At 53.7% G+C, this 10460-nt stretch overlaps 2 protein-coding genes across 3 annotated transcripts; both read right to left on the reverse strand.

Moving 5' to 3' along the window:
- Nucleotides 1-1178: 1178 nt before the first annotated feature.
- LOC114885935 (25-hydroxyvitamin D-1 alpha hydroxylase, mitochondrial) lies at nt 1179-5775 on the reverse strand. Its single transcript, XM_029206351.1, has 9 exons — nt 5554-5775; nt 4730-4920; nt 4022-4224; nt 3740-3940; nt 3484-3656; nt 3104-3276; nt 2817-2895; nt 2343-2540; nt 1179-2014 (listed from the first exon to the last, which is right to left on the reverse strand). Exons 1-9 carry the CDS (start codon nt 5746-5748, stop codon nt 1901-1903), a joined length of 1527 nt encoding a protein of 508 aa, XP_029062184.1. The 5' UTR covers nt 5749-5775; the 3' UTR covers nt 1179-1900.
- A 526-nt stretch (nt 5776-6301) lies between these two features.
- METTL1 (methyltransferase like 1) lies at nt 6302-10458 on the reverse strand. 2 transcript variants are annotated; one of them, XM_029204150.1, is made up of 6 exons: nt 10304-10458; nt 9156-9319; nt 8045-8229; nt 7839-7952; nt 7580-7681; nt 6302-7427 (listed from the first exon to the last, which is right to left on the reverse strand). In XM_029204150.1, the coding sequence occupies exons 1-6, from the start codon at nt 10417-10419 to the stop codon at nt 7308-7310; spliced, it is 801 nt and encodes a 266-aa protein (XP_029059983.1). In that variant the 5' UTR covers nt 10420-10458; the 3' UTR covers nt 6302-7307. The 2 variants fall into 2 exon arrangements, with proteins under 2 accessions (XP_029059983.1, XP_029059985.1); XM_029204152.1 differs by having other exon boundaries at nt 6557-7427; nt 7839-7910.
- Nucleotides 10459-10460: the final 2 nt, after the last annotated feature.

Below are 10460 nucleotides of genomic sequence, written 5' to 3' on the forward strand. Positions count from 1 at the left end.
CAGGGGCTGAGGTGGTGAGAGGAGGGGGAAGTGTGAATTGAAATCTCTGTCTCCATCTGCTAATTGGAATGGAGCGGAGCAGGAGGAAGGGGAACAAGTCCTGACACGGGGAGGGTAAGCTAGGCTACAGAAGGAGCTGCAGGGAATGTGCTGAGAGATGTATTTGGATGGAAGATCAGTTAATCTATATACATCACAAGGGGAGAACGGAGCCCAGCCTCTGGGGGGCCAGATAATGCTGACTCAGGGAAACAGAGGCTCCTGCTGCCCACCCCTCTTCTCCTGCCTCGGTGCCCTAGGCCTCCTGGCCACCTCCACACTTGGCTTTCATCTTCTCTGTCTGACTTCACTTCTCTGTCTGTATCCCTGTCTTTCTCTGAAGGAAATTGTCTTGGAGCAACTTCTCCAGAGAGGACAGAGTGTCCATGCTAGGGTGTCCTTTGGTCCTGGCACTCCAGGTTCCAAAAGCACTCTTCTACCAAAGAGTCAGCCGTCTCTGGCCATCTCAGCAAGTCCCTATCCACCCTTTTAACAGCCTAACCCTCGAAGCTACTTTTCACCACCATCCCCTTCATCTCTTACAGGGAGCCAGACTTGGCTGTTCCCACTACAGATAGAAATGTGTCTGGCAAAACTGACCAAACATAAAGAATAATTTAATAATTAGTTCTCTTCATGTACCTGTGATAGTCCCCCAAATTTTTATAAAATCTTGTCCTCAATGATCTCTATATTTTGGAGATAATTAAATGTAGAATGACAAGTGAATAGTAAGTTCTGTGGTTAGTCTTTAAGATTAAGTTAAGATAATAAAAAGTTAAAGAAAATTGCTAAATTACCTAGACCACAGTTCTGTAATTTAAATCACTGCCTCAATCTACGATGGCCGTAATTACTAAAAGTATCTTCATTAATTAAGAAAAGAAAAGAAATGTGTCTGGGTTTGTGATGCAAACCATTCTCCCAGGTGTCTAGACCTCCCACTGTTATGGGGTCACTCCCAGGACCCAAGAAACCAAAGTGGAGGATTTGTATGATGGTCTGGCCTCCAGGTCTTATAGGAAATGAGAGTGGAAAATAAGTCAGTCAAAAGTCAAGGATGGAACATTCAATTTTTTTTTTTTAATTTAAAAACTGAATATTTAAAAACTTCAATATATAAAAGGAAGGCTTGGGCAGGGACAGGTCCAAAGATATCTCTGCCTGTGACCTAAATGGTGGGACAAGCCAAACCTAATAGTGACCAGAGAGCCAAGGAGAGTTTTGTAAAAATCATACACCAGGTGAGGATAGACTCACCTTCCTAGGGGCAAGATGAGGAAGGAGCAGGGTAGACAGAGCCTGGTAAGCTGCTTATCCCTTCTGCCACATTGCCCAAATACAATCTGAGAATCGATATGGTGTCAACCAGTCAGGGATAGGCCCTGGCAGGGTGTATAAAGACAGAATAAGACCTCATCCTTCCTCTCAAAGAGCTCACATGCAAGGAGAGAGGATCAACCAGGTGCAGACCAGATGCACAATTACTTAGCTCATGCCGTGATAAGTGCTTAGCCAGCAGCAAGAGTGAATACTGTGAAGCCCCAAAAGGCCAGTGGTCGAATTCTTCCTCAGGCCACCCAGCATTATTAGTTAAAATCAGAGTTGGCCCTTGAAGGATGCATATGATTTGACCAGAAGGGCTAAGCAGGCAAATGGACCATGGTTTTCTCAGGGCTTGCTGGGTCAGGCCAAGTGCATATTTTCACACCTTGATCAGGGCTGCTTCAAGCACTTTGCTATGGTCTTTCTAACCAGTTTGGTCAGATAGGCCACAGGGGAATACACGTATCTTGGCCTTGTGCCTGATAAGCCCCTATGATGGGAGAAACAGTGATGATGACAGTGTGCTTCCACGGGACTATCTGTCCACAAACTGTAGGTTGATGCTCCTCTCAGGCACCAGGACAGTCTGGGTCATGGGTCTGACTGGGGCAGCACCTGGCTCAGGCTGCACCTCAAAGTGGATCAAGATCTGGAAAGGGAGGAGGAAGGCTATCACCATGGGAGGGGTCTACAATGGTGGGCTTGATTGGTAATGGGCATTATTAGTGTTAGGATGGTCAGTGTTGGAATGGCACCTGTGGCGGGTAGGGGATGTCTTAGTTAATGATGGTAAGAGATTGTGGTAGGGAAAAAGATAGTCCAAATACCCTCACTCACCCTCCAGGCCTATGATGGGCCTGACATATTTCAGAGGATTAGTTCTCCCAAGTCTTATATATTTTCCTATGCCTATCAGGAGAAGAGCTCATGGCTTTAGAGCTCCAGTCTGGGGAAGGTAGAAGATCTAGATCACTCACCTGGGCCAAAGCCATTTGCAGCTCAAGCTCTGCCAGGCGTCTCCCCATGCAGCTGCGCTTGCCAAAGCCAAAGGGGAGAGAGGCAAATGGGTGGGAGGCTGGGCCATCCCCTAGCCAGCGAGCTGGACGAAAAGAATTTGGCTCTGGGAACTGGGCGGGATCCCTTGAAGTGGCATAGTGACACAGAGTGACCAGCGTCTGGTGAGGGAGGAACACAAACTTGTCAATCTGGGCCCAGGAACGCCAGGAGGGAAGTAGGGAACAGGATCTCTGGACTGGGACGAAGGCAGGCTCTGGTTGGTTGTGATGTGGAAGTTTTCTGGGGCTACTTTTCTCTACTGCCCCATTATATCCTAGAGAGGCATTGAGGCCAAGAAGAGGGTTTGAAGGGCTTATTGGGAGTATTTGAGAACAGGAACAGTCCCAAGGTAGTGAGGGATGGCTTAGAAAAAGGGGCCCATAGGCTCTACTCACATTTTTGGGGATAATATATTCACCCACACAAATGTCTTTGTCTGGGACACGGGAATTTCCAGGTACCACAGGGTACAGTCTGGATTGCAGGGCACAAAAGGGAGACAACAAGATGAAGCTGGGGGCTATAGCCTCCCTCTCATGCCCACCCCCCCAACTTCCAAACCCATTCTTGGCCAGGCGTAAAGTACCATTTTCCTCTGATCACTCTCCCTGTTCCCATCCGCTAGCTGCTTCCCCAGCCCTTCCCCAGCATCTTCTCTGGCTCTCCTCTTCTGCCCCCTCACCTTAGCACTTCCTTGATCACAGCCTTCAGCAGGGGCATTTGCGACAGAGCAGTGGCTGAGGGGTGGGCACTGGAGCCGGGGCCCAGGGCAGCTGTGATCTCAGAACGGAGTGCCGTCTGGACTTCGGGGTGCCGAGAGAGTTCATACAGAGCCCAGGAGAGCGTGTTGGACACCTGAGGGGACAGGTGAGAGCGTCAGAGGGGTTGAGAGTAGGGACCCAGCATAGGGGGCAGAATCTGAGGCAGTCTGGAACCCAGGAGGTGCTAAGCCAAGCTGGCCTGGAGGACCATAATGGATCCCCTGCAGCAGGAAAATGGCCCCTGAGATTGAGGAGGTTAAGCTGCGGAAGTGGGACTCCCAACATGGAGGGAGGACCTCACCGTGTCCACTCCAGCTAGCAGCAGCTCTGTCACATTCCCTAGGATGGACGGGGCAGGCAACTCTTCCCGGAACAGGAAGTAGGTCAGGTGCGCCCCAAATCCCGTGTCCCCCTCAGACTTTCCCTGGCTCCTCATGGCTACTTCGGCCTCTCGCCGCTCCACGTGCTGCTGGGCTGCGGGCACAGGGGACAGGGACGCCTCACTACCGCTGAACAGCTCTATGCTCCCCCACTCCTACTTCATTTCTGTGTTTTACCAAATGCAAACATCTGGTCCCAGTCTCGGCAGAGGCGGCCCCAGGGTCCGGGCACGAGGCGGTGCAGCCAACCGGGCATCGCCATGGTCAACAGTGTGGACACAAACACCGATCTCACCGCGCGGATGAAGGTCTCTGTGTCTGGCGGCACTTCGGCCTCCAGGCAGCCGAGGCGGGAACCCAGCAGCACCGCAGCGATGCCTGGCCGGGAGGGGGCGCTGTCAGGGCACCGGGAGACCCGGACCAGGTGCCTCCTACACTTGCCCCTGTCTAGGGACTCACCTTCTAGTCCAAACTTGTAAAACTCTCCTGCCACGTCTCGAACCAGGGCGGGCGGCCCAGCGCCCAGTCCCCGCTGGCGCCGCAGTCGCCTCACAAGGTCACCGACCACGTCGTGCAGGGTCCCGGCATAGCGGGCGGCCGCCTGAGGCCGGAGGAGGAGCGGGGCCAGGAGGCTGCGGAGCCTCTGCCATTCTTCGCCTTCCCTGCGGGGGTGCGGAGAAGGGGCGCATCAAGGCAGACGGTGGTGTGTAGAGGCGGCCCGACGGGGCTGGCTGCGCTTGAGAAGGAGCGTGTTGGGCTGGGGTGGCCAGGAGGGAGACTGCGTCTGTTCCCTTGGGGGTACAGAAACCTGCCCCTGCCTGCACCCGCTTTCCATCCACCCTCCTCCTCGTTACTCATTTCCTGCCCTGGAGGGGCCTGGGTTCCTGGGTAAGCTGAGTCACAGAATCTTACTTTACATCTAGATCCTGGTGCCTCAGCCCCTTCCGTGAGTTCCCAGGATTCTGGCTTCAAAAGAAAAAGAGCGGAAAGCGAGGCGAGAGCCGGGCTCTACCTGAGCTTGGGCGAAACAGACTGGGGTGGAAACCTCGATTTGCCAGAAGGTTGGGGGAAACGACCGACCTCCCTCCACATCCCCAGACTGCCTCCAGACCGGCCACAAAAGAGGAACGCAGCTGGGCGTCGGGGCTTTGGAGCCAGAGGACTCACGCGGTGAGCAGTCCGCAAGCCCGCTGGCGGCGGCGACGGTGCTCCGCCCAGGGTGAGAAGCTGCAGCGTTCGGGCCAGGGTCCCTCCTGTCGTAGCAGCTGCTCGACGAGTGTAGGGGTCGCCACGTACACAGTGCGCACCGTCCCGAAGCTGGCCAACCACACCGGCCCAAAGCGCGCGGCGCCCTGCACCTGGGAGTACAGGAGCAGCGGACACTGGAGACCCGGGCCGGCAACTGCCACCTCGGCTCGTGCCAACGCCAAGGGCGTCGTTTGGGGTTAGAAAGAGGGAGCTTCTGCTCTCAAGCAGTGTAAGGTTCTGATGCTGCAAACCCCTCCTCCTCTTTCCCTCACTTCCCATCCCTAGGAAGTTTGAGTGTGATTGGCAAAACGGGGGGCTGGCGGGCGGGGGGCGCGGGCGGGGAGGAAGGACTTGGTGCAAAGCTCACATTCTGGATCTCTCCTTGGTCACCTGGGCGGAGAAACCCCTAAAGGTTCCTCACGTGGGCTGTCCATCTCAGGACGAGCCTCCACTGAATGTACAGGAGCGCACTAACTTTAAGCCAAACGTGCCTCCCGCGCACTTGTCCTGGATCTACCGAGTCTCCAGAATTCTGCACAGCGAGAAGGCGCTTTCTGAACGCACTCCTCTGCTGGGTGTTGGGACAGACTCCGCCCCTGGCGAACCACCGACCCCAGTCCCAACTTGTCTTTTCCATAATTCATGGGCATCTGTTCTCACTGGCCCTCCCTCCTACGTTCTGCACGAGGGTGTTGTTAAAGCCAACCTCCCCAGCTTTCAGTCCCGAGAACGGTGCCCTCTACCTGAAGCTCGTGTAGCCGTGACAGTCCCCCCTTGCAGAAAAGTTCAGCAAGGAAGCCCGGCGTGGAGGGGCCTGGGATGTCCGCCAAGCCCCGGGGCGCTGAGTCCGAGCCTCTGGAGCCCAGTGAGGCGCCCAGCTCAGGAGGGCAGCGGACGCGATGGAACACTCTGGAAGCGAGCTTGAGGGTCTGGGTCATGGTCTGGCTGGGGAACCCGGGAAAGAGTGCTTCTCCGGAGCGTCTTGCCCCAGCCCCTATTTAACTCTTGGGCGCGATAGTGGCGACGCCCCCTCTTCAAGCTCCTCAGCCAATCCCCTCTCCTGAGTGGCCTGTGCTGGGGATTAGCACCCAGGAACAGTAGGCGGGGCCGGAGCTGCCACAGAGGCTCCCGTGGACCTCATGTTGCAATGACCATCTTGGGAGGGGAGGCTTCTCCTCCTGGGCTGGTGCCCTAGTCCTGCAGCCTAAAGATCTCTTCCTCAGAAAGGCTATTTGGTGAGGCTTAGGTGACCAAGATACAGGCTGGGTCCCTGGTATTCCCATCACTTCCTCAGGCCCACTGGGGCCCATCCTCAGGAATTCCCCATCCTCCAGCTCCTCCGGGAAGGGAAGCAGGGAAGAGGCACAGCTGTAGCTGTCCTCAGAGTCCAGGCTCATCGGGATGCACCTTTTTGGTATGTGAGCACAATTTTCCTGCATTACTACATCTCCCCCTCCCCCTGTTCCTGACACTGGGCAGATAGCAGGTGGGTTAATGGGTTAAGATGGTTCCAGGAGCCTTCATCTTTATTCCTTGGGAAGGGGGCTTGGTCTCTTCCGTCAACAAGCCCTGTCCTTCCAGCCATGGTAATTTGGTGCTTGAGGAGCACAAATGAAGGAACTTTTTGCAAATTAGAAAAGTTGAGAGATTTATCTGGGCTCCTGGACAGAGCAAGGGCTAAGCGAGTGCTCTGAATCTCCAGCTGACTCAGTCCCCTTTGTGGGGCTTTCTAGTCAGCAGCCCCTTTCCACTTTTAGCCTCAGAACCCTCCCCAGTTCACCTCTGCTCCTCACTCCTGCGCCCCCGGCCCTGGCAGGCTCTGTGTCAGCAAGTCAGCTCTGAAGTTCTGGGATCAAAGCAAAGGTCAACATGAAGAAGGAGAGGGTCTCCACCACCACACCCTCCCAGAATCTCCAGAGACAGCAACAATAAACGGAACACAGATTCCCCAGGTCAAGTCTTAGGCAGGGAGAGGACAGGAGTGATACACACTCTAGCCTTTCCTGAGACACAGCAGCATGGGATGTGCACACATACATGTTACCCCCTGAACTGCAAAATAAACACGAGTGGGCAGGTGATTTGAGCTTAGAAGGCAGTTTAGATGGACAGTGGAGAACTGCGTTCTTCACTCCAGCTGAGAAGGAGAAATCCCAGGAGAAGGGACTGCTAAGGGAGAGCAAGATTCCACTCCCTTCCAAAGATCCCTTCTGGTCCAAGGTCTTTTGACCTTCCCAGTCAGCTGCTTTTGCTTTCTGCTGCCACTGGAAGGGTAAGAAGGTGAGAGGAGTCAGGGGTGGTCATGAACTCCAGGGTTCTGCCCTGGGCAGCTCCTCAACTTCTTTGAGAGACTGTTGCCGCTCAGCCCTAGCAGGCTCAGCTCGGAAGGTCCAAGGGCCCAGTCTTCTTTCCAGTCCCTGGAAGATGGGGTCCAACTAAGGCAAAGTCAGCAAAGGCAAAGTCAGTGATCAGGAAGGGTAGGATTGGGGGTCACTGCCTAGAGGGTGGGATCCTGTATTCTTCGGAAGATAGCTGGGAAATTCTTTCCTCCATTGCGTAGAACTTTCTTTCCCTCCTCGGTCGAGGTGCCCAGATGTCCCACAATGGGATCTTCACTCTGGGAGAAGGAAGGGTTCAATAAGTCCTTGCCCTGGTCCCCAGACACCCATCCCATCCTCCTGGCATTAAGCTAGATTCAAAGCATACAGAACCACTCTGGAAAGGACCTTTCCAGAAATCTTTGCAATTTCCCTTAGGCCCCCTACTTACCAGCTCCTCCAGAGGCACGCGCTCAAACAGGGGGTGCCCTTCAAAATGGCTGCACATCCAGTCATGTAGCTCCAGCACATCAGTTATGGTATATACCAGCCCCTGCACAGGCAAAGTCACCCTAGATGGGGGGCTGCAGGCAACTGAGCAGCAGGATCACGGGGGTGGTGGTGAGTCCTAAATGCACCCCCACTGAATTCTTAGTGGAAGGTCCCTTATTAGGTCCCTGACCCCATCCTCCCTCCCACTCTCGACTCACCCCGACCCTCAGCACGTAGGCATATTCTGCCAGCAGCGTGGGACTGATGATTCGCCACTTGTGCTTTGTCCGCTTGAAATGTGGGTCAGGGAAGAGGAAGAACATCTTTGTCAGCTGTGAGACAGACGTGCACCAACAGGATTGTGAGAGCCTGGCCTCCACGCCCCGCCTGCTTACCAGCCTAACCCATGGGTGCCCCTCCCCACCTGGCCCTTGCGGAAGAAGTTAGGAAGGTGTTTCATGGCATTGCTACGGAGACAGGCGATGTTCTGGAAACCACCTCCAGGAGCCGCTCGTAGGGCCCGAATCCGGTCTTGCACATAATCTGAGACTTTCACCCGGATCTCCAGACCCAGAATCAGCGTGTCTGGGAACAGCGGTGACAGTTCCACTGGTCACAGAAATAGGAATGGAATCATCAACCTCATACTTGCAGGATATTCAAAGGAGTCAACACAGCAAAGGAAGCCTCAGTCTGCAATTACCAAAATCAGTAATGACAAGAGAGCTACCTGTATGGATGGCTCTGTGCTGGAGGAGTGGGCTGGGGGAGACCCAAAAAAAGTCACCAGGACTGGAAGTGGGAGGGCCTGGGAATACATGTATCTTTGCATGTGCTTTAAAGTCTTCACAGTGTTTTCACACATGTCTCATTTAATCCTCATTACATTCTGTGGTAAATTGCAAAGATGAGAAAACTGAGGGTCAGAAACGCCCAAAGTCACAGAGCTAAGAAGAGGTAGAATCAGAACTTGAACCATGGTTTTCTGCCACCAAGTACCATGAGCTTCCTCTCTGTCATGCTGTTATTTCTATGGAAGATCTAAAAACAGAGAAGTCGGTCCAGCATGTATGGCTGGGACAATACAGACAACACAAGAGAAATTAGAAAATATGAGCATGGAGAAGGAGTGAGTTCTGGTGAGGAAGGGGGGAGGGGGAGGGGTGGTGGTGGAATCCCTAAGAAAGACAGTTCAGGATCACTGGCCACAGCGACTAATCTCTGACGCTTGTGCTGACCAGCTCACTGACCCGGCACCTGGCAGGTGAAATGGCTCACGTAGGGACTGGGGCCAGGGGCAGGGCCAGACAAGACAACCCAATTTCTAAGAGGCTTTGAGGCAGCCCCCTCCCTTCTCCAGGGCAAAGGCCACAGACCCAGAGTGGAGGGAAAGTGGAGGTTCTCCACACTGATGTCACGGCACCAATGTCTGGTCCGAAGGGGAAAGGCCAACTATGCCCCCACCCCAAACCTGCTGAGTTGGCAGAACCTAGGCGTTGCCTCTCCTTGCTCCAGAGAAAGGGCCAGAGTGTTACCTAACAGGCCGCCATAGCCACAGCCTATGTCTGCAAACTCCACTTGGGCTTCAGCTCTCTTTTCTTTCTTATCTTTTGGGTCATCGTGGCTCTGATTTTGAGTCAGTGGAGCAAAGAACTCTGGGTATAGCTCAGACCAATCCATGTCCTCTGGCTTCACAGGGCTATTGGAGAGAAGACGTGAGAAACATGAGAAGGTTGGTCATACCATTGCAGAAGCAGTACTGTGTGTGTGGGTGGATGGGTGAGGGTGGGAGATGGATGAGAGGAGGGTTTCTCAAAACTTCTGTCAGAGCGGGCCCTTTGGCCTCTAGGAAGCACAATGGAAACCACCCTTAACCTCCCAGTGTGAATCATAGGCCTATCAAGTGGCCCATTATTGCTGATCTGCCTGTCTCCATTTCCAGGGTTGATGTGACTCTGGCTGGGCGGCTCTCCTTTCTGAGGCTCAAGTTTCCCTTGTCCCAGAGACTGGCTTCCTAAGGCATAGGGACTTTGCTTTGTTGAAGTTCTCTGCGGGAAGAGGATGGAGTAAGGTGTGGGCAGAATTGTGTATAAGTTTGTCTACTTTTAAAATTAATTTTTATTGAAGTATAGTTGATTTACAATGTTGTGTAAGCTTCTGCTGTACAGCAAAGTGAATCAGTTATACATATACATATATCCACTCTTTTTTAGATTCTTTCCCCATATAGGTCATTACGGAGTATTGAGTAGAGTTCCCTGTGCTATACAGTAGGTTCTTATTAGTTACCTACTTTATATATATAGTAGTGCATATGTCAATCCTAATCTCCCAATTAATCCCTCCCCCCAAGTTTGTCTTTTTTTAAATCCCACAGATGAAACTGAAAGATGGAAACGACATTCGGCCTCCATTACTCTAGTCTCGGTAACAATTTCTTTCTCTTCCCAGACTTGCAACCCTACCCAGCCTTCGGCCAGAACGCCACGCCCCCTCCCAACCCGCCAACTCCGCCCTCTGCCCAATCTCCCAGACCCACCCTCCGCAAACTGACGTCACCCAGCTGATCCTCCCGAGCCTACCCTAAACCCTCCAACCGTCGCAGCACAATCGCTTTTCCCGGCTACTCTGAGAATTCTGCCCTACTCTCCCTCCCCCGCTCGCCCCTGCCCTGCTCACTCACTAGCGCAGCGTATGGTCCGCCATGGGGTTGGAGTGAGCCCGCTGCCGATAGTAGCGCTTCTGAGGCTGAGGGGCCTCGGCTCCTGCTGCGGCGTCCCCAGTCTCGGTTCCCGCCATGATCCCCAGCCCGGGTTTATCCACCGAACCCACGTGGACCA

This window comes from Monodon monoceros, unplaced genomic scaffold, assembly GCF_005190385.1.
Source record: "Monodon monoceros isolate NGI ecotype Baffin Bay Population unplaced genomic scaffold, NGI_Narwhal_1 Super_Scaffold_6, whole genome shotgun sequence".
Lineage (NCBI taxonomy): Eukaryota > Metazoa > Chordata > Mammalia > Artiodactyla > Monodontidae > Monodon > Monodon monoceros.

Coding starts and splice junctions, on each gene's coding strand:
- LOC114885935 (XM_029206351.1), bottom strand. CDS start 5,748: ATGACCCAGACCCTCAAGCTCGCTTCCAGAGTGTTCCATCGCGTCCGC. Junction 4,921..5,553: donor CACGGCTACACGAGCTTCAG/GTAGAGGGCACC, acceptor CTGTACTCCCAG/GTGCAGGGCGCCGCGCGCTT. Junction 2,896..3,103: donor GTGATCAAGGAAGTGCTAAG/GTGAGGGGGCAG, acceptor CCTGCAATCCAG/ACTGTACCCTGTGGTACCTG.
- METTL1 (XM_029204150.1), bottom strand. CDS start 10,419: ATGGCGGGAACCGAGACTGGGGACGCCGCAGCAGGAGCCGAGGCCCCT. Junction 9,320..10,303: donor GCGGACCATACGCTGCGCTA/GTGAGTGAGCAG, acceptor TCTCTCCAATAG/CCCTGTGAAGCCAGAGGACA. Junction 8,230..9,155: donor TGGCTATGGCGGCCTGTTAG/GTAACACTCTGG, acceptor TTCTGTGACCAG/TGGAACTGTCACCGCTGTTC.